The sequence below is a fragment of the Diceros bicornis genome, chromosome 20, assembly GCF_020826845.1.
Source record: "Diceros bicornis minor isolate mBicDic1 chromosome 20, mDicBic1.mat.cur, whole genome shotgun sequence".
NCBI classification, from domain to species: Eukaryota; Metazoa; Chordata; class Mammalia; order Perissodactyla; family Rhinocerotidae; genus Diceros; species Diceros bicornis.
Window position 1 is genome coordinate 14,254,892 of NC_080759.1, and position 22,383 is coordinate 14,277,274.

Here is a 22,383-nt window from a genome sequence, read left to right on the forward strand (position 1 = left end):
TATGGCTCCACTCATGTCATCTTTCACGCTACTTTTTGTATTTTCCAGGATTTTTGCAAGTTAAGTTTTTGGTTTTGTTATTTTGTGTACAATGTAGTTTCCCATATTTGGGGCCCAGGAAATGCACAGAAGGGGAAAATAAAATTACTTTTACTTACTACATCTCTGTCATTAATTGTTACTTTGGACACAACTTATTCTTAAATTCATGGTAACCAAAGATTTAATTTTTTAACTCCATACTTGAGAATTCACTTGAATCTTACAGTAGATTGTTATTATAAAGTAAAGTTCATTTAAATTGTGTTTAGAATGACTCAGCTAGTATCTTTTGCTTCCCCGCCATTCCACCAGTGATGAGAGTAATTAACTGTGATGCCAACATTCAGCTGGAAGTAGAGACCAACAGAGCCCACAGAAGGCAGGCTGATGTCCTGTTGCAGCAAGAGCACAGGCTCACACCCCCACCTCTGCTGCCTACTATCTTAAGGATCTTGAGCAAGTACCTTTAATCTCTATGAGACTCTGTTTCTTCATATGTAAAATTGGGTAATCTTGCTTGCCCTAACAACTTCACAAGGTTTCATTGAAAATCAAGTTGTGTGGAAAATACTTTAAAGCCCGTAAAATACAATGTAAAAATATAATATATATACTGGGGCCAGCCCAGTGGCATAGTGGTTGAGTTTGCGTGCTCTGCTTCAGCAGCCCAGGGTTCACGGGTTCGGATCCTGGGTGTGGACCTACACACCACACATCAAGCCATGCTGTGGCAGCATCCCACATACAAAATAGAGGAAAATTGCAACAGATGTTAGCTCAGGGCTAATCTTCCACACCCCAAAAAAAAAAATATATATATAATATACATATAAATGCAAATATAAAAATATAAAATAGGCTCTATTATAATCCACAAATAGAATTCTCAATAACGATAATATTTTACTTTTCTTTTATTTGAAAAGCTTCAAAAACTTCATTTTGCAACACAATATATATTATTTTATGGTAATGATATGAAAATATTTATCTGATAGACACTTTTGGTAGGTATCAATTATTAGATATTAGATATTTATTAGATATTCACTGACAATGCTTAGACTCATGCTGGTATTAAATAGAGACCATAATCCTCTTTTGTAATTAAATTTATCAATTTAAGATAGCATTTATAATGACCTGAAAAATATTAGAACATGTTTATAGAAGAATCTTGCTCATAGTATTCAAGGTGCATTATTTCTTTCTTTTTTTTTTTTTTGGAAGCCTTTATTTACCTAATTACAGTAGTAAAATACTTTTTTTCCTCAACTCTTCACAGCCAGGACTTGGGTACAAGTCTGCTGTATTGCTCAAAGTTCCTCCCATGGAGGTCTGAGTTTGGCACCTGCTCTCCTTTCCTTTCTTCCACCCAAGAAAGGGAAATATGCAGTGAAGTCCATGGTCAAGAAACAGAGATCCGGAGGCTGGAATAACTGGAAGCAATTATTTATATGGAGTAACTTAAAAGGTTCTCTATATTAGAAATTCTCAAAATTAATAATGTTCTGATGACTTTAAAAAATCTCAATAACTAAATCCTAGCAAGGGAAAATACCTTCAGTACAAGTCTTAGGCCCTCTCTATTATATACATCAATTGAATTAAAATTAATAAAATATATTATGCAAACTAAATCCTAAGCTTCAGTTCTATTTGGGGCATAAAAAGTGCCCCTTCTTTTTCTTTTTTTTTTTTACCTTATCATAGAGATTTCTTGCAGAGTTTTTTCTTTTTTTTTTAAATTTTTTGTTTATTGCAGTAACATTGGTTTACAACATTGTAAAAATTTCAGGTGTACATCACTACACCTCCACTTCTGTACAGATTACATCATGTTCACCATCAAAACACCAACTACAACCTGTCACCACACACATGTACTGAACCATCCCCTTCACCAGCAGCCCCCCCCCCCCCGGCAACCACCAATCCAATCTCTGTCCCTATGTGTTTGTTTATTGTTGTTATTATCTACTACTTAATGAAGGAAATCATACAGTATTTGACCTTCTCGAAGGTGCATTATTTCTTTCAGCCAAATTTCATCACATTTTTCTGTTAAGATTTAGACAGCACAGTAGAAATTAAGTCTAAAGTACTCTTTGAAATTGTCCAGCTTGTAAGGCAGTGCTTCATTTTAGCATTTAAACTTGGATATTGTCACAATAACAATAATGTTTTATTGTTCTAAACAAATTGAACAGCTTGATATTAATTAGATTTCAATTTGATTTTGCTTTATCTTGTCCAAGGGAATTATATTCCTTTTTTGTAGGAACATAGTATTTCAGTGGTAATGAATCTATGTTAAAAGTGTGAAATTCAAACATTCTTAATGTTTTTATGACTTTTGAATACATTAAATCTGTAAAGAACTATATTTTATTTTTATTCTTTATTATATTTGCTGTCACATTTAAAATGTTATCATTTCAAGCATGCTGTGAATTTAAATAAGCCTCTTCTTCTACCAAAGCAAATGCTATTATAATTCTTTTTCAAATTATGATATATTTTATTAACAAGAAAAAAAATATAAGAATGGCAATGAATCAATTGTGCACAACCAAATTGAAAAATAATTATTTTTAATTAACAAAGGATGTAAACATGAACCAGAGAAGCATAAAATTATTTTTTATAATTACAAAGCCATTCATAGCTGCAGAGATAACTCAAATACATTCCAGCATAAATTTCCAATGCTCATTTCTTTAACGCAGCTCATATCCCAGCATCACACAATTCCCTAGGACTTATGGATCTGTGGTGCACCCAATATTGTCTCACATCTGAATGCTGCCTTGGTACTAACAGAAAAAAAATGGATGAAATTTGGCCAGGATAATAAGTGATCCCAATTAGTAGAACAATTTCCCTGTATTGATTATGGTAGCCCACCCCAACTTTTTTCATTTCTGTAGAAACTCCTCAACCAACTTTGCCATTTTAGTGCAAAAAGTAGTGAATCCTCACCTTCACTATGCATCAGAATCCCCTAGAGGGTCTGATGAACACGCATGTGCCAGGGCTCAATCCTATTCTGATCTAGAATGTTTAGGGTGGGGCTCAAGAATGTGAATTTTCATTACATGCTATATTAGTTTGCTAGGGCTGCCCTGACAGAATACCCCAGACTAGGTGGCTTAAACAACAGAATTGTATTTTCTCACAGTTCTGGAGGCTGGAAGTCTAAGATCAAGTTGTCAGCAGGGTTGGTTTCCCCTGAGACGTCTCTTCTTAGCTTGCAGATGGTTGCCTTCTCCCTGTGTTCTCTCATGGTCTTTCCTCTTGCACACCCACCCCTGGTGTCTCTTTGTGTCTCCAGATTTCCTCCTTTCATAAGGACCCCAGTCAGATTGGATTAGGTCACATCCTGAAGGTGTCATTTTAACTTAGTCACTTCTTTAAAGGCCCTATCTCCAAATACAGTCACATTCTGAGGTACTAGAGGTTAGGGCTTCAACATATGAATTTTGGGGGGACACAATTTAGCCCGTAACATTTGCCCTAGAGTTTCTGATGCAGGTGGGTCAACGTTCATACCTAAACAAACATCAATTTAGTCGCTAGGTAAGCTAAATGTGCACACTCACCTCAGTCACTTAGTTTCATGTTGCTTAAAATGTGACCTCTTTCAGGAGGGTCTTGCTATTTTACTCCTAAAGAAAATTATTTGGTTCCCATCCTTATTGTCTACCATGCTACATAAAATAGCCTCTCCCACCCACCCTGTTGATCTCTTTCTCCTCTGCTTTACTTTTCTCTTCACACCACCTGACATGTCTGTTTTTCCCCGCTAGAATGTAAGTTCCACTTTGTTTTGCTCACCACTGTACCCCCAGTGGGTAGAAGAGTGACCCAGGAGATGAGAGTGTCCTTGAGGTGATCTTACATTCCTTCTGTGAAGTAAAAGGCAAGGTCTTCTGCTGAGAAGGAGCTAGGGAGGTGGTAGGGCAGGAGAACTGAGGAGAATTAAGAAGGTTTGAAGATCCTTTACGGAGAATGGGAGAGGAAGATCAGAGAGAATTCAAGAAGAGCTGGCTGGGCAGGGTTGGAGCCCATGAGTCCTACTTGCACTGCTGTGTGATCTCCAGCAGTTATCATGGCCTGGAGAGGAGCAAAGAGGGCAAAATAGTTGTTTTGATTCCTCAATGACCACCATTGCTCCTCATCATAACCTTTCAGACTCTTCACAATAAGTCCCTATTTACTTAACCTGTTTACTCCTCAGCTATATTAAGTTTCTTTTTCTTCCTTAAACATCGTTATATCTTGGCTTTGTGAGTGCTGTTCCTTTTGAATTCCCAATCTTCCCCTGGCTAATTTTTGTTTGTCCTTTAAAGACTCAGCTCAAATATTATAATTTGAAAATGTTTCACAATTTCCTCAAATATTAGCCATACTGCTATAATCACACCTCTTTTAAACTGCACAGTCTTTGGAACACAGACCTAGGTTCAAGACAAGGCTATCATTTTTACTGTGTGATCTTGAGCAAGATATTAAACATTTTTGTCCTTCAGTTTCCTCATCTGTAAAATGGACATAATGATAAGACCTATTTCAGAAAACTGTTTGAAAGGGTTAAATGAGATAATGTACCTAAAGTACGAGACATATAATTGATCAGCAAATGGTGCTATTATTGTAATTATTTGCATGTCTCCCTCTTTTGACAGAAAGTTCTTTAAAAGCAGGGATCAGGGCCAGCCCCGTGGCGTAGCGTTGGGTGCGCACGCTCCACTGCTAGCGGCCTGGGTTCGGATCCGGGGCGCGCACCGACACGCCACTTCTCCGGCCATGCTAGGGCCGCATCCCACATACAGCGGCTGGAAGGATGTGCAGCTATGACATACAACTATCTACTGGGGCTTTGGGGGGAAAAAATAAATAAAATTATATATATTAAAAAAAAGATGAACATGAAATGATCCCTGCTTTTATTTATTTTTTTATTTTATTTTTCCCCCCAAAGTCCCAGCAGATAGTTGTATGTCATAGCTGCACATCCTTCCAGCCGCTGTATGTGGGATGCGGCCCCAGCATGGCCCGAGAAATGGCCCGTCGGCCCGCGCCGGGGATCCGAACCCTGGCCGCTAGCAGCGGAGCGTGCGCACCCAACGGCTACGCCACAGGGCCGGCCCATGTTCATCTTTTTATTCATAACATTTGACACAGTGCCTGGCACACTGTAGATTCTCCAGAATTGTAGAATGAATTAATGATTAATGGAATGAAATAGGTAGTTGAAGACGCTACTAGGGTATATGAGTTTTTTCCTCAGAATTACAGCAAAGACAGACCAAGGCTTGGGAATGCACACAGTTAGTTGCGCCGGAAGAGTCAGCTTTGGTAATGACAGAGAAAACTGTTTCTTCAAGGAAATAGGGCACACGCAGAAACATTAAAAACTGAAAGCCATTACACTGGCAGGAAAAACAGACACAGACCTTGTACTCATGGAGCGTACAGTCGGATACATCGTCCTATCACAGTACCCAATGCAGACCAATTACCACGTCTACAGAGTTTCAGACTTTTTGTCTCTCTCTCTCAATGGAATAAACTTTGAGGAGAGCAGTTTCCTATTTAACTTTGAATCCCCACCACCCAGCAGTGTTTAATACACAGCTGGAGCTCAATAAATGTTTAGGGAATGAACGACGTGGTACAGAGGGAAACGAAGCAACTAGTAGCCCTAGTGGAACTAGCTACTTATGACATTCTCGGAGATCCTTTCCACAACGCAAGCAGCGGAGACCTTACTCCCCCAAAGGAGCAAGCTCCTCATCCCAAGATCCTGGGTTTCCCACCCTAGAATCTGCTGAGAAACAGAAGTGAGGCACATGACAGACAGAAATCTTTGGATTTCAGCGATCCCAGAACCTGGCCTGATAAGGCATCCAGAGGCCTCTTCGCAGCTGGTAATTTAAACGTCGAGAATACCACACCAAAACCTACTTAAACAGCTGCCTGCAGATAGGCGCGACAGACCCCGCCCCAATTCCAAACTAGCCAATCCAAATTGCCAGAATTGGTAGCGCGGTGTCTTCTGGGATCTGTAGGCTCCGGAGGTTAGGCTGTCCTCCAGCTCATGACTACAATTCCCGGCGGCCACTGGGCTCCAAGGTCGGCCCTCTGTATGGGGGCGGAGCCCAGAGCGAACGGGGGGGCGGGTGCTCGCCCCTCCCCCACGTGGCCCGCAGTGGTGCCGGTGGTGCCGAGCGCCGACGTCCACGTGTGCGGTGTCGCGGGGTAGCGGCCGGCTTTGGCCCTCCCTGATTTCCCTGGCCTGTGGGTCCGCTGCCTGCGAAGATGCCGAAGATCAAGTCAGGGGCGAGCGGCCGCCGCCGCCAGCGGCAAGAACAGCGCCGGGAGCTGAAGAGCGTCGGAGGTGGGGCAGCTGGGAGGGGGCTGGGGTCGGGTCGGGTCTTCCGGCAGGACCGAGCCGGGGGGCCCGGAGCAAGGTCTGGGCCGGGACAGGGCGGCCGGTCGGGGCTCGCGCTCCCCGAGCGCGCAAGTCCCGGGGCTCCCGGGCGCCGGCCTCAGGCCCTGCGCGCCGCCTCGGGCTTCCTTTCCGGCAGGAGGGGTGGACTTCAAGCGTCAGCCCCGGCTCCCAGCGTCACGTTTGGTGCCTCTCGTTGGCGCAGAAATCTTGCCCTAACCCTCCTACGTTCTTCTCTGGGACGGTCTAATATCTAATTTTAGTTGGGAAATTAAGGCTATTTCGTGTTTTCTTCCAGGACTCATGTTCAACACGGGGATTGGGCAGCACATTTTGAAAAATCCTCTCATTGTTAACAGCATTATCGATAAGGTGGGTGTGGAAGAGGAAAGGGAGAGCGTTATTGGGTTATTGATTTTATTCTTAGGAATACTTAAGCGTAGAGAGGATGCCTGACACAAAGTAGGTGCTGTATAAATGCTTGTTGAATGAGTTGAAGAATTGTCCAGGATTCATAAGCTGTCTTCCGCAGGGTTTCCTTCATGCCCTCTGCGTTTCTCCTGGCTCCAAATTCGGTGTCTTTCTGTAGATTATTTACTTCATAGCTGGACATTTGTGCTCGCTCAATTCCGGATTATTAGTCTTCTATTCCCAAACACATTTTCTAGGCACCGTCTAACACTATTAGTTTTTATTTACTCCAGAACCTACAAATATGTCTAAAAGACACCTTAGGAAGTTTGTTCCCCAGAGAAACTTCCATGGTACAATCCAGTACCCATATCAATTCTTTGCAGTTTTCCTCTTGTACAGGTTATTGGTGTTCTCTTATTGTTATGGGTGGTTGGGTGTTAGGACATGAAATATAGGTTGTGCAGATTACTTTCATGGTTACAAAGGAAGCATCCTGCAGCTATAGAAAGAACATTACATAAAGGATCTCATCTTGACTTAGTGTCATTTCCAAAATGAAGGTTGGCCTAGCTTTTTAATCTTTTTGGTTCATGGATTCCTTTGAGCATCTGATAAAAACTATCGGCCCAGAATACTGCAGCTGTGTGCACACGGACACCCGGTTTTGTGTATAGTTCCTTCGTACTCCTGTGTCCCTGAAACCGTATGTGGGATGAGAATTGAGAAATCCTGGTACAACACGCTGAGATTCTGAGGCAAGGTCATCATATACCGTCCTTTCCTGTTTGAACTTATTCATGACTGAGTTGGTAACAAGATGCTGTTGGAATCATTTCCAAGGTAGAAAGCAGAATGCCAATCCCAGAAAGCTGCTGTTCCTGCTTTTCTGACTCCTAACTATTGCCCCAAGTTAGAAGTGTTCGATTTCCACTTGCACCTAATGTGAATGAGATGATTTTGTTAAGCATGTAGAGCATGAAGGAATCTTCTAAAAATGAGTCAGAGTAAGATCTCTTCGCCAAGCGCTTTTTTTTTTTTTTGTGAGGAAGATCAGCCCTGAGCTAACATCCATGCTAATCCTCCTCTTTTTGCTGAGGAAGACCAGCTCTGAGCTAACATCTATTGCCAATCCTCCTCCTTTTTTCCCCCAAAGCCCCAGTAGATAGTTGTATGTCATAGTTGCACATCCTTCTAGTTGCTGTACCTGGGACGCGGTCCTCAGCATGGCCGGAGAAGCGGCGCATCACTGAGCCCCGGGATCCGAGCCTGGGCCGCCAGTAGCGGAGCGCGCGCACTTAACCGCTAAGCCACGGGGCTGGCGCCGCCGAGCGCTTTTGAGCAGAGGTATTCAGGTGTAAATGGAATGCTGTGTTCAGGTGTGCCAGTGAAGCTGAAGTGGTTGTGCTTGCTTCTAGGCTGCCTTACGACCCACTGATGTGGTGCTGGAAGTGGGACCTGGAACTGGCAATATGACTGTAAAGTTGCTAGAAAAGGCAAAAAAGGTAAAAAGGAGATTGAGTGTTTTTGTGTCAGAAATGACTATATGTGCGAGCTCAGCTGGGTTACCAGTATCAATCTATTTTAATTAATTGCTGTTGTTTTAATAGTCACCCTTGGTCCCTTGCTAGAAACTTTATCTTAGAAAATATGGGCAAAATGGGTGAAGGGGGTCAAAAGATACAAACTTCCGGTTATAAAATAAATAATTCTTGGGGCTGTAATGTGCAGCATGGTGACTGTAGTCAACAATACTGTATATCTGAAAGTTGCTAAGAGAGTAGATATTAAAAGTTCTCATCACAAGAAAAAAATTTGTAACTATGTGAGGTGATGGATGTTAACTAGACTTATCTTGCAGTATGTACATATGTTGAATCATTATGTTGTACACCTGAAACTAATACAATGTTGTGTGTCAATTATACCTCAATTTAAAAAAAGAAAATATGGGATATGTCAGTCAGGGGAACAGAAACCACATTAAATATTTCAGTACAGGGAATTTAATATAGGGAATCGGTTACATGATTGTTAGAGGACTAAAAGAATAAAATGGGAACACTGAGGTAACCCAGAAATAATAATTGCAAAGAGCAGCTACCACCTCTAGGCTCGGGGGAGCAGAGCGAGGAGGTTGGAGTTCCTGGGACCTAGAGCTTTGGAGGAGGAGATCTTAAGAGCTGGAGCCACAGGCCTCTGAGATTGAGGTGCCCCCTGGCCACTGCTGGTACCTGTTTGTCTCTTGGTTGACCCAGTTTCCAGTTGAATGGAACCATTGTGGTGTCCTCTGGGGAAAGTGGGCAGCACATTTTCAAGACCTTATCTGAAGAGAGTTTAATGAAGAGACTATTTATGAAATGTGGGAATGAGGTTAAGGGAACCAGTAAGCATTTGTGAGACACCCAGGCACTAGCAACAACAGGAAACAGTTACCATCCAAAGGCCTCAAGGGGCAAGAGGAGGGAACTGTGTTACAGGAGCCCAGTAAGAGCGGGACCACTGAACAGGGGCCACTCACGGTGGGACACAGCCGCTGCCAGAACTCCTGTGGGCATGGGGCAGGCATTAGGAAATATTCCACCTCCCCCCTTGCACCCTCTCATGCTGGTACCTTTCACTGGCTAATCCCACCTGGAAGTCAAATGGCAAGGGAACTGGACTGCATCACCCTACAGGGCATAGAGAAAGCTGGAGAGTGGATCCAGGAGCTAAACAGACTAAGCAGCATATATATCTACTCTGTAGACATGGTCTTCCTGGAAGTCAGTAAAACCTCAGCTGATATTGAATTAAATGACAATTCCAGCCTTATTTGGTGTCCCTTTTCATTTCCTTGAGAAGTTATCTATGCTACGTACTCTGGGTCTTAGTAGGTAAGTGTCATACTCATTCTAGGAGCAGTTGCTTTGTATGCTTCTAAGAACATTTACTGCACAGACATTTTGTGTGTTTTTTTAATCCGCTGTTCAGTTACGAAGCATGGAGCCAATTAAGCATGATCATTTTGTCAGTTATTTGGGTAGAACTCACATAGTCTGGTTGTCTACTTTTCTGGGTGGTATTTTTTGTTGTTTGAAATGTTAGAGTACAGTTGAAGGAATATTGATGGTAGAATTGGGAAAATAAGTTTAATTCATCTAAGTCATGTAAGAGTTACTCTTGAGATAATAGGAAAAGATTTTTACTCCATAATTAACCCCCCCAAATTGTTTTTTTTCAATTTAGGTAATTGCCTGTGAACTTGACCCAAGGCTAGTAGCTGAACTTCACAAAAGAGTTCAGGGCACGTGAGTATACGTAATAGAATTAAAATGCATTTCAATCTCATGAAACAGTATTCTTTTTTAATTGCTTTTTTTCTTATTATCAGGCCTCTGGCCAGCAAACTTCAAGTAATGGTGGGTGATGTGTTGAAAACAGATTTGCCATTTTTTGATGCTTGTGTGGCAAATTTGCCTTATCAGGTATGCTTTCAAATTGTCGGGAACATTTTACCAAATGTCTCTCCGGTGTGTCTTTCCCAGAAATAACTAGTTAATTCTTTTACAGATCTCTTCTCCTTTTGTCTTCAAGCTGTTGCTGCACCGACCTTTTTTCAGGTTTGTGACAAAAGACCAAAGTTACTGCCACATCTTAGAGAGATTGACAGTTCAGGCCATGAACACAGACGGCCAAAGATGAAGTTAATTCAATTGAAAAACTATTGGAGAATTTGTTTTGTAGACGATATCAATTTATTGGAGAATTTGTTTTGTAGACGATATCAATTTATTGGAGAATTTGTTTTGTAGACGATATCAATTTGTGTGGAGGTCTTTCTCTTTCTGTTTTCCGTTGACAGTTACTGGGGGAGGTGTGGTGTCAGTCCTGCTTCTGAGACCAGACGGCCTTTCTCTGTTTTCTAATCCTCTTGCCATTAGTCCAGGCCTGACTTTTTATTACCTTGTGTGTAGACAATTGCACTGGCCATCTGACTGGTTTCTAGTATGGTCTATACCAGTGGTTTTCAAACTGCACGTCAAAAACCCCGGAGTGGTTATAAATTAAATTTAGTGAGACATGACTCATTTTTTTAATGACATGGAATATATCAGAGGGCATTCACTGCATGTGGTCCAGATGATTACAGTTTCATGAAACTTTTGAGTTACATAAACACATATACATGCAGATATTTGCGGCCTGGATGGCAATGTCAAATGTATTTCTTAGTGTGACTTATTGTCAAAAAAGGGTGCAAGTTGAAGCCCAGCTTTGAAGGGTCTCCTCTCCAGGTCACGACTGGAAAGCCTCCGCATTGCTGGCTGAAGAGCAAGTCCACGTGCCTTAGCCTGTGACATCAGGCGACGCTGATCTCATGACCTGCCTCCTGCCTCAGCTCTTCCGTCAGGGTGTTTGCTACCCCATGAGTACAGTTCGCCTACTGAGCCAGTTGTGTTTGGGTTTTGTTTCCCTGGAATGGGTGATGAACTAGAGCTGATCTGAAATACTTCCTCATCTGATCACTGAGGGCTTACAGTTGCAAGGGGTTAGCGGTACAGCCAGTATAAAATAAAAAAGCCAGCTGGATCATGTTGTGGCTGAAAGTGTTCTACCTTCTAACTAGCTGGACTAATTATCATGAACCACAGATATTGCTTTGCTCTATTTCCCACCCAAGAAAATTCATTGATGTGAAAATACGTTTATAGTAGAACGTGACCATTTTCCTCTTCCTTTCTGTTGCCTTTTCAGATGTGCTGTGCTTATGTTTCAAAGAGAATTTGCTCTGCGACTGGTTGCAAAACCTGGAGATAAGTTATATTGCAGACTATCAATTAATACACAGCTGTTAGCACGTGTGGACCATCTAATGAAAGTAAGTGACTATTATTGAAATAATGTGGCTTGATTCATCTTGAGCATCTAGCTGTGCTTTCTGTGAGGAGAGTATAGTTATAATTACTAATTTAGAGGCCAGCCTGGTGGTACAGTGGTTAAGTGCATGCGCTCTGCTGCGGTGGCCCGGGGTTTGCAGGTTCGGATCCCAGGCATGCACCAACGCACTGCTTGTTAAGCCATGCTGTGGCGGCGTCCCATATAAAGTAAAGGAAGATGGGCATGGATGTTAGCCCAGGGCCAATCTTCCTCAACAAAAAGAGGAGGATTGGCACTGGATGTTAGCTCAGGGCCAGTCTTTCTCTCACACACACAAAAAGATTTAATTACTAATTTAAACTTTTTGAGAGGTCTACTTAAACATTTTCTGATTAACAGGTCGGAAAGAATAACTTCAGGCCACCACCTAAGGTGGAATCCAGTGTCGTAAGGATAGAACCTAAGAATCCACCACCACCTATCAATTTTCAGGTGAGGTTAAAATACTAGGTCATTCGGTAAAGGGGAAAAAAGTCCAAGCTGGAGGATGTGTCTATAGCGCCAGAAAAATATTGAGTCAACCTAAATGCACAAACAGAAAAATGTTAATTATGATACATCTCTGTGATGGAGTAGATGGAATAATTTCACAAGATAGTTGTGAAGACCACGAAAAAGCATGGAAAATGTTTGCAAAAGGTAAAAAGATTAGATATCACTGCATTTTGCTGAAGATTATAGCTGCAGAAAACATGTATCTATTTGAATAAGACTTGGAAAACAAGATAAAATGAAAATAGTTGGTAGAATAATATTATAGGTAACACTTTTTAATCAAAATTCTTGTTTTTGCGATTTAAAAAGAGAAGCAAGCCAGAAGACTAGATATAAAACCTTACTGTAGTCGCTTTGGATAGAAACACGATTGCTTGTGTTAGTCAGTAACTGGTGGTAAATGGGATGGTTTGTCAATTACTCCTTCAGGGGGGTTTAGGTGTGTTGCACAGCCTCTATTCTAAATCATTTGAAAATGATACTTAGATTTAAATAAATGCCATGTTGTTCTTTGTTCAGATGTAGAACAATGATATATATTTTCTGATTTTTAGAATTGAGGATAAAATATTCAGTGAGGTGCACAAAAGTGCAAAAATCAAGTATACATCTTACTTTTGCACATGTGTGTCAGCCAGATCAAGATATAGAACGTTTTCATCACTTCAGAAGGTTCTTCTCAGTTTTATATATTAAAAGACAAAAAGAATACCTAGCAGGCATAGGTAAGGTTTGATATTTTGTAAGAAAATATCCATATTCTCTTTCAGGAATGGGATGGCTTAGTACGGATCACCTTTGTTAGGAAAAACAAGACCCTGTCTGCTGCGTTTAAGTAAGTATTGTACTAACTTGTAATGTATGAAGACCCAGTGCTCCATGTACTGTGCCAAGTGCTGGACTATTGGTCCTTTTCCTGAACAGATGCCCTGAAGCATAAAGATTATCCACGTCCAGACACACTTTTTTAACTAACTTTGTACTTTGGGAGGCAGGAGAATGTAATGAAGGAATTTCCTGGAGTTGGGAATTAGATCAGGTTTTTTTGCAAAATAGGGAAAAAACCGAAAACTGACCGCACATCTGCTTAGTTTTCCTTGGAAAGAAGGGATCACGATAGACTCCCATCTACACTTGTGAAAGATTTGTGCCATTTTATTAACTTGGAAAAATGTAACAGCAGTTTGGGGCCCCAGGGCAAAACAGAAGTGAAAGCCATAATTTTATTTATTTACTTTTTCTTTTTTTTTTTTAATTTTTCGTTTATTGCAGTAACATTGGTTTATAACATTGTATAAATTTCAGGTGTACATCATTATACTTCTATTTCTGCATAGATTACATCATGTTCACCACCCAAATACTAATTACAACCCATCACCACACACGTGCCGAATTATCCCTTTTGCCCTCCTCCCTCCCCCCGAAAGCCATAATTTTAGATTTTTTTCTTTTTTGATGTGATGTTTTCTGGAGTCTAAAACTTCTCTAAGAATTTAAGAGACGTGTATTAGGACTTTACTTTTAAATATAACTAGTTTGTGATTGTTTCCTAAGGTTAAATATTCAATACCTTTTTTAGCTCCTTAATTTTACCATATGGAATATAGATTTAATATTATTATAAACTGAAAGGAAGTTATTTATAATCTCTGATTCTGGGATAATAATAGTGGATATCACTTTTTGCTCTAGGTCAAGTGCAGTGCAACAGCTATTGGAAAAAAATTACAGAATTCACTGTTCAGTCCATAATACTGTAAGCAGAAAATGTTCCTGTGGTTTCAGTGATTTGTTGTATTTTAAAATGTCCCTCTGTTTCTTACTCTTTTTCATCTATCATTACAATATTCTTGATTTTCTACATTCTATAGGATCCTTAAATGCCAGTATGTAATATATAACTAGCACAACTGGCACTCTGACAGGTCAGTGCTGCTGTAGTCTGTGGAACAGATCTGAGCAACCTTGATTACTTCACTCGATCCTCTTTAACTCCTGACAGTTGTTTTTTATTATAAAAAGGGATTCAGCTGAGTCATAATTTTCTCAAACTTTAGGCATGCGTAGCTTGCTCAGCTTACAATAATTGTGTACCATTTCCCATTCTCTGAATTGTAACCGTCCCTTCTTGTTTGTTGCTCATGTAGCAATTACAAATTTAAAGTTACCATTTTCTCAGTGACTTTTTTTAATACCTAGAAATTGAAATTAGAATAAAGCATACACCACATAGCACATTTCTGGTTGTGAGCCTCATGCCTCTTCATTGTCATTATCTGTGCAACGTTTTTTTTTTTTGTGAGGAAGATTAGTCCTGAGCTAACATCTGTTGCCAATCTTCTTTTTGCTGAGGAAGGTTGGCCCTGGGCTAACATCCATGCCCATCTTCCTCTACATTATATGGGACGCTGCCACAGCATGGCTTGATAAGCAGTGCATCAGTCTGTGCCTGGGATCCGAACCTGCAAACCCCACGCTACCAAAGTGGAGCATGCGAACTTAAATGCTATGCCACTGGGCCAGACCTGCAACATTTTTTTAAACCAATTTTGAGTGTGTATGAGCAAACATATACACATATTCATATATAAAGACTATGTGATGTTTGATAACTTATTAGTTCTTTCAGATTAATTAAACAGAGCAGACAGATCTAAACAAATTTCCTTTGTATTTTTTGACTCAGATCTATGGTTTAATGTACCACACTGCTACTTGTTTTCTCTTTTATGGACAAAGTCATTAAAAACCTGCTTAAGTAGGAAAATATTGAACTGGATTAAGAAAGATTGGGCTGGCCCCGTGGCTTAGTGGTTAAGTGCGTGCTCCACTACTGGCGGCCCGGGTTCGGATCCCGGGCGTGCACCGACGCACCGCTTCTCTGGCCATGCTGAGGCCGCGTCCCACATACAGCAACTAGGAGGATGTGCAGCTATGACATACAACTATCTACTGGGGCTTTGGGGAAAAAAAGGAGGAGGATTGGCAGTAGATGTTAGCTGAGAGCCGGTCTTCCTCAGCAAAAAGAGGAGGATTGGCATGGATGTTAGCTCAGGGCTGATCTTCCTCACAAAAAAAAACAAAACATAAAGATCTTTGGATTAAATATGTGAAGTATGAAATACTTAATATTTTCAAGTCTTATCTGCACAAGTGGGCTTTCCAAACTGTCATGAACAAAGGTGACTATTTTATGACTTATTGAAGTAAAAAAAGAGTCAATGTGACTTCATTAAAGATACGTTGTTCATTTATTCTGAATCTTATATTATAGATAATACCAGAAGATTTCAGCATAGCAGATAAAATACAGCAAATCCTAACCAGCACAGGTTTTAGTGACAAGCGTGCCCGTTCCATGGACATAGATGACTTCATCAGGTAATTACATTTTCCTAAGTGTTTACATTTCTCTACTGTGACACCTTCAGATTAGATTTAAAGGCTTTTAAGCGGTATAAAGTGCTACCTGGGAGTTATTGCATAGCACTTCCATGGCATGGCATAGTATTTGGTGTAGAAGATGGAGGCTAGTTAGCTGCAGCAGAGTGACCATTTTCTTTAAGAACAGTAGTAAAGAACAGTTCAAGCCTGGAGAAAGCCTGTGTCCCTCTGGTGTGTGTGCTCCTCCCGTCCAACCCCCTCCCCCAACTCCCATTCACAGTCAGTCTTCATAGTTTGTCTCTTCAAAGTAGCCTGTAAGGTAGAAGAATCATAATACATGTTGTTGGATCTTATTTTCTTTATTGGGAATAGCTATTGTTAAATAGATCCTAAGCATGAAATAATGTCAGTTACAATCATATCTGGTTATCATTTCTAACTGGTTTAGTAGTATAGTTACCTGTTTTGTAGACTGAGGCAAGTTCTACACACCTGAAGTAAAAGAAAGGTGTCATAAGTATCTGGGCAATGTAGACCAAAATTTATTTTCCTTGAATTAAGCAAGTAAGTCTTAACGAAAGCAGAGTAAGGCTTCAATTACCCAAGTAATTATTAACCTGTACTCACTGTTTTTAATCACTAACACTTTGATTTCCTAACTAATAAACCATCACTTACTGCACAGAAGTTTTTGCCTGTTGAGCCAATTCATTTTTAAAGCTTCCATGTTCTAGGGGCTGAATAAAAAATGAGGAGAAGTCATTGGTTTGACTTTTCTAAGTTGGAAACACAGTTCTATATAACTAAGACAAATGGGGTTTATATTTTATACTGGCAGGCTAGCAGTACTGAGTGTTTATTAGATATTAATCTTAGGAGTTGAACATTATTCTTAAGTACCTATCTTCCTTTTTCAGACATCTTAACCCATCTTGACCTGTTCCTATGAGCCATCCTGAAAATAATCTCAGGTCTAAATAGAAATATTTCATCTTACTTTCCTTCATTCTCACCAGACTTCTTCAAGGTTATTAAGTATATGCAGTTTGCTAACTATGATCTCATAAGTACATAGGTATCCAGAGAAAAGCAGCGTGTAAATATTTAATTTGAACCTCAGTAACAGTGAGCTCAGAGAGGAAGAATGGACATGTAAGATTAGCCATTCATCTCTCGTGTCTCTAATTCCAAATAACTTCTTGTTCACCTACCATGTTGAAATGGAACAAATGCCTATGAGCTGTTAGGACTGGGATAGTGGAGGTCGAAGATATTTTTAGTCCAATTCATAATAACTTAAGACATACAGACAAAAGAGGCAGCAAAATGATGTGGTTTTAACCAGTATATATGTTATAAATTTAGTTGAAGAATAAACTTTAATGACTAGTGTTAGGAGTGGGTGGGCTTCATATGTCTGCTGATGTGTTCATGTTTTAGAATTCATGGTATAGGAACTGTGCGCTGTTACGTGCTACAAATTAGCTTTTCAATACCATCTCATTTCGCTTGCTTTTTTCAGATTGCTACATGGATTCAATGCAGAAGGTATCCATTTTTCTTAGGTATCTGGAAGACAGAATGTTTCAAATTCAAGAAAAGAAACTGGGATTGTATACTTTTAATAATTTGAGAAGATGAACTATGCTTTTGCTCTACTGGGACACTATGTGCTTGACTATTTTTGATTTATACTACTGTTGTCATCATTTATTACTCTGAATTTTCAAGGTAGTAAGTCAGTCAATTCTAAGTACTCCAATTTTTTTTTTTTGGTTTTGGTTTGTTTTTAAAATCGAACATAGAGGGCAGGGTCCAATCTATACATGATAATCTTCAAGTTCAAGAGCCGCAGACACGCACAACTTTACACTTAAACTTATCATTTCTAACAGTTTATTGTATAAAGATGTTACTCTTGTATTTTCTATTATATATTACTGTGAGGACCTCTTTAGGCCTTCAGCTCTTTAGGCCTTTGTCCCTCAAGTAGTAAAAAAGCTACAATACGCTAGTCACATATTCCCCATACCATTTCTTGTTATTCATGTATGCAGTAAAACAATTGTTTCTTACAATGTTTTTATCTTGCTTCTCTCATTCTTTCTCTTTTTATCCTTTACAACTTCTGTCATTGCCTCCCCCATCAGCTATCCTGTAGCATCATAGGCTACATCAGAGCTCTGGGTAAGCCTGAGTCTGCAGCTGCCACCATGTGGTGCCAGGCGTATCGCTTCTGGGCATGATTCCTTACCTGTGAAACAAGGATGCTCAACTAGAATGAAATGAACTATAAGATTGTTTTTTCTTGGGGAGATAGTCATAGGTTTAACAAAATTTCAGAGTTTTTATAAATCAAAACTGGCCTTAAAATGAAAATCTCTGCCCTTCAATTTCAAAACAAACAAAAAAACCCAACCAGCCATTTTCCTACAACTACAGGCTCCCAGTATCCATCTGACTTATGGATAGTTAAAATTTCCAGTACTTTTTCATATACCTGATGCTTAGTTTCAAGCTATTTGTAAAATGTCAGGTTGAAAATTTAATAGATGTCATAAACAAGTCTTAGTTAGCTACTATGTTTAAATCATTATCAATATAATACTAAATGTTGTTAATGTCCTTTAATAAGAATTATAGGAGCTGATTATTTATATAAGGAAATTAATAAAAAAATATCTTCATTGATATTTGCCTTTCTTTATACCTAACTTAACAGGAGTGTTTCCGAATTATTTTAACAAAGGTACACTGAGTAAACCTAGAAGGGAAGATAAATTGTTTGCCTAAACAGATTTTTTTGAAATCTGGCTTCAAGTCGTGATGTATTAAAACATTCCTATATAATTAAAAGAATGTATATTTTCTTAGTTACTTATTAAGAGGGATATCAGCTTTCAAGTCTGAGAAAGTAAATAATGTTTAATCCAGATCCAAAAAATTATTCTTTAAATAATAGCTGCATCAAGCCACTTTTGTTACATAAACATTAAGAGGTTTTTTTAAGTATCACAAAACTACTTTGCAAAGTTCACTTGTACTGTCTGTATCCTTACAGCAACATTTTAAGATTTAATTTAGCATTCCCTCTATTTCCCTTTCCCCTTATGAACTGCTCAGTTTTAGTCCCTTTTCTGGCCTTCGGTTTTGCCTATCTATCTGTAAAACTGAAGGACTGGATTATACTACCAAGATCTTTTCTGGTACCAATTCTTTATATACCTTGGTTACTGATCAGAATGAAGCCATTACAGTATAAAGCAGCATATTTGGATATAAGGAGACCTTCCAGAGATAGTACTCATCTAATTTAAATAATAAATTAAGACTAATCTGTTGTGCTTTAAAAGAGCAAGTTCTTTTATTGCCCTTTGAAGGTTGGTTAGCCTCAAAATCTACCTTTTTAAAAAGCCTCTGCAAGGTCAATAGTAACAGTTCCTCTTCTCTTTGAAATAAACACAAATAGAACATATCTTACAGCTGCAAGAAAACCTGAGTCCCTTCCAAAACAAAGGTGATTGTATTGAAGTAAATTATCTCTAAAACTCATTCCATAGATTTCATTTATTAATAAGCACATTGTGAAAATCTACATTTGTTCTAGATTTCAAGTTTACAGAGGAGCATTTCACCATGGTGTTAGGATTTCCCACCACTACCCTCTGAGTTCTATGAACAGGGAAGTAGGAATCTGGCTCATGTGACTCTCTATTCATAGCTTCCCTTGGGCCCATATGGATGAGCTAGTAGTTCCTTAGAGTCAATCCAAACAAGATATCCTTGGGAGACTTTTTGTTGTTTTTAATCTACTCTTGGACTCCATCCTGGGAACTGAGGGAAAACTCCTAGAGAGCAATATAAATCTTTTAACAAAATATGTACATGAAAAGTGGCCAGTTTTCTTCCTCGGAGTAGCAATCTGTAAAGATAAGTACCACCATTTGAAAAGTAGCATACCCTAGATCAGTTTATTGGTGAGAATTCGGTGATTCTCACCAAATAATGGTGAAACATCACACATTAGGTAATGGATGGAGCCTGGGTTAGATGTGCCTTTTAAGGCAAAGTCAACTCTTTTTTAGCTTAATTCTTTTTCAAGGGAGTTATGTACTGTCTACGCTTGGCTTAAACTAACAGTTCTATTACAGACTACTTTCGATGTACATGTAAATGTTCATGCATCAGAAGCCAATTTCCTTTAACAGTACATTTAAACGATACATTTTGGGGTGCCGATGGACGCTTCAACTTACGTAACGGTATTGGTAAGGATCAAATTGCACTATTAGTCTTGTTAATACCACACTGGAACACACACTGCATATATGTATTATCCTAAGATAAAACTCTTCTCAGAATTTCATTACTTTTTATTATACACCAACTAGTTTATATTTTAGTTCTTTACAAAGAAATGCTAAGAAAATTATAACCACATATATGGTTTTAAAATCATAATTCCAGATTTCTTTACATATAAGATGGAATGGTCCAGCAGCTATGTCCACTGTCACAGACTTTAGTTCCATTCAATGTATGGCACATTCTGCAAAAGTAACTAGTCACACACAAAAAATGTCTCAAATACAGTAAAAATGTACACACAATAAAGGTAATTTACAAGGACAAATACGGAATGTAATTTATCTTGGCTGTGCTTCAGAAATTTAGGGTCAATAGCCTTAGTCAAGGCACAGAGCAGGGAGAGGTGAGCACAGCGGTCTCTAGGAGTGGTCAAGGTATGTACAATCACTGATGAGGTATGCATGCACGCAAAGGAGTTAAAACTGCTCAGTCTTGCTATAAAAATCGAACCGAGTTAACAGGAAATGCTGTGGCATCCCCCCACTATTCACCTCTGGATCAAGTCCACAATCTTACTTCATCATATAGAAAATAAAATTGGCAAGGATCTCCAAAAGTAAATCAATATTTGGGTTAATGAAACAAAATGCTTCACTATTCCCAAATCTTGGTTGTGCCTCCTGGACTAGAAGCATTTTGTAGACAAAGGAGTGTTTCACAAAATTGAAATGTCATTCAGGTGAAGGGACAAGACATTTTCCACAGACACTTAAAATTTCAAACTTTCAAATGGCCCTTACAGCTGAATCATTGTATGTTACAGTAGTGAGGGTTCTGGGGATCCTTAAGCAGCAAATGCCAATTTAAAGGGCACGGGGTCTCTTCGGGTTGATTTGCTTGCTGGCCTGTTCTTCTTCTTGCAGAGCTGCACGAAAAGATTTCACTTTATCTTGGAAAAAGAAAAGAACAAGGGCATGAGTATGCATTACATGCATTAAGTATACATCTTTGGGGTCCTATCAAGTCATATAACATTAACTCAGGATTTTTCCTTTTGTTCTTTGTTGTCCAGAAACTCAGAACTAAATACAATGCTCAACTATAGCAACAATTTCCTTACAGATTCTTGGAAATACCTGTTCTTTTCTACATCTTCAATAGGTTTCTGTTCTGTTTGGCACATTTAACAGTATTCAATTTTAATTTATTTGAATTTCTTTTGGAGTGTAGACAGGCTACATATGTGTGTAAAATATGTACAGTCATGTCCAAAAGAAACACTGTGAATCTTATTAAGCTGTAAAAATAGACATTTCTTCTCTCAATATTAGGAAATTTCTACTCCCAATTCCTATTTTACCTTTTCAAGCTACGAAATTTTAAAAGATATTTGAATTTTTAAAAAGAAATGTCATTTTTTTCCTATCAGGGACTGTAAAAGGGAATGGGGAAGGGGGATTACAGGATAATACACTTCTTGATCTTACAATTCTGTCTTACCATCTGTCACGTACTGATTCAGAATCACATAAGAATAAGAAATAAGTACATAAACTGGCAGAGGCAAATAACAGCTGTGAAGATGAGAAATCTTTCTCTAACAGTGGTTCTCAACCAGGGGTGATTTTTGCCCCCATAGGGGACATTTGGTAATGTCTACAGACATTTTTGATTGTCACAACTGGAGTGGTGCTACTGTCATTTAGTCAATAGAGACCCCGATGCTGGTCCAGGACCAGCACCCCTCAATAAAGAATTACTCAACTTCAAATGTGTTAATGCTGCAAAGGTTATGGCCTTCAGAAGAAAAGAAAGATATAAAGTTGGAATCTCAATTTCTTTCCCCTCTTCAGAAGTACAAGGATGTTAAAAACGTTGACTTTTCTGAAATTTAGAAAGGAGTTCAAGGACTTCTGGATCTGGTGCCTGCTAATGAATATAAGACAATGGCTCTCAAACTTCTTACATTATTACCAAAATTATCTCTGGATGGTAAAAAAGTTTTTTTTCCTAAGAAAGGACTGAATAATACAATATCTAGATAGTGATTTCCTTAAAGTTATGGATATGTTTGATATACATGAATCCTGAGAAAATTAAAGAAAGGAAGTTTTCTAAATTGAATGTTACATATTACAGAGAAAAAAATTAGACTGCATTACGAGATGTCTTCTGAATAAAATGCATACAGAAAAGATGCTTGTGAGTTACGGCAGATTAGAAAAATGATCGAAACACTTTAAATCAAGGCTTGAATATTAAGAACATGAAAAACAAAAGTAAATTTTAGAAACCCTGCATCTGCACAAACAATTCTGAATTGGGGAAATGGTGACTGCTGACTATAGGAAATGATTTCAAATAAC

The 22,383-nt window shown here is 39.1% G+C and overlaps 2 protein-coding genes across 5 annotated transcripts in view; one reads left to right on the forward strand and one right to left on the reverse strand.

Annotated features, from left to right (window-relative positions):
• Positions 1–6,248: 6,248 nt before the first annotated feature.
• DIMT1 (DIM1 rRNA methyltransferase and ribosome maturation factor) lies at positions 6,249–17,373 on the forward strand. Of its 2 annotated transcripts, XM_058564016.1 has the most exons (12): positions 6,249–6,445; positions 6,795–6,868; positions 8,326–8,412; positions 10,136–10,197; positions 10,281–10,374; positions 10,460–10,509; positions 11,645–11,768; positions 12,167–12,259; positions 13,093–13,157; positions 14,018–14,081; positions 15,600–15,706; positions 17,232–17,373. In XM_058564016.1, the coding sequence occupies exons 1-12, from the start codon at positions 6,367–6,369 to the stop codon at positions 17,272–17,274; spliced, it is 942 nt and encodes a 313-aa protein (XP_058419999.1). In that variant the 5' UTR covers positions 6,249–6,366; the 3' UTR covers positions 17,275–17,373. The 2 variants fall into 2 exon arrangements, with proteins under 2 accessions (XP_058419999.1, XP_058420000.1); XM_058564017.1 differs by lacking the exon at positions 6,795–6,868 and having other exon boundaries at positions 6,375–6,445.
• KIF2A (kinesin family member 2A) overlaps positions 15,554–22,383 on the reverse strand; it is a 68,430-nt gene continuing 61,600 nt past the window's right edge. For 2 of the 3 annotated variants that reach the window (XM_058564015.1, XM_058564014.1), the window contains one exon: positions 20,068–20,966. In XM_058564015.1, coding sequence (XP_058419998.1) covers positions 20,881–20,966 — 86 coding nt within the window. In that variant the 3' untranslated portion in view covers positions 20,068–20,880. Of the gene's footprint in view, positions 16,022–16,169; positions 20,967–22,383 lie in introns of those variants that run through there. The other variant, XR_009223155.1, reaches the window with a different exon arrangement.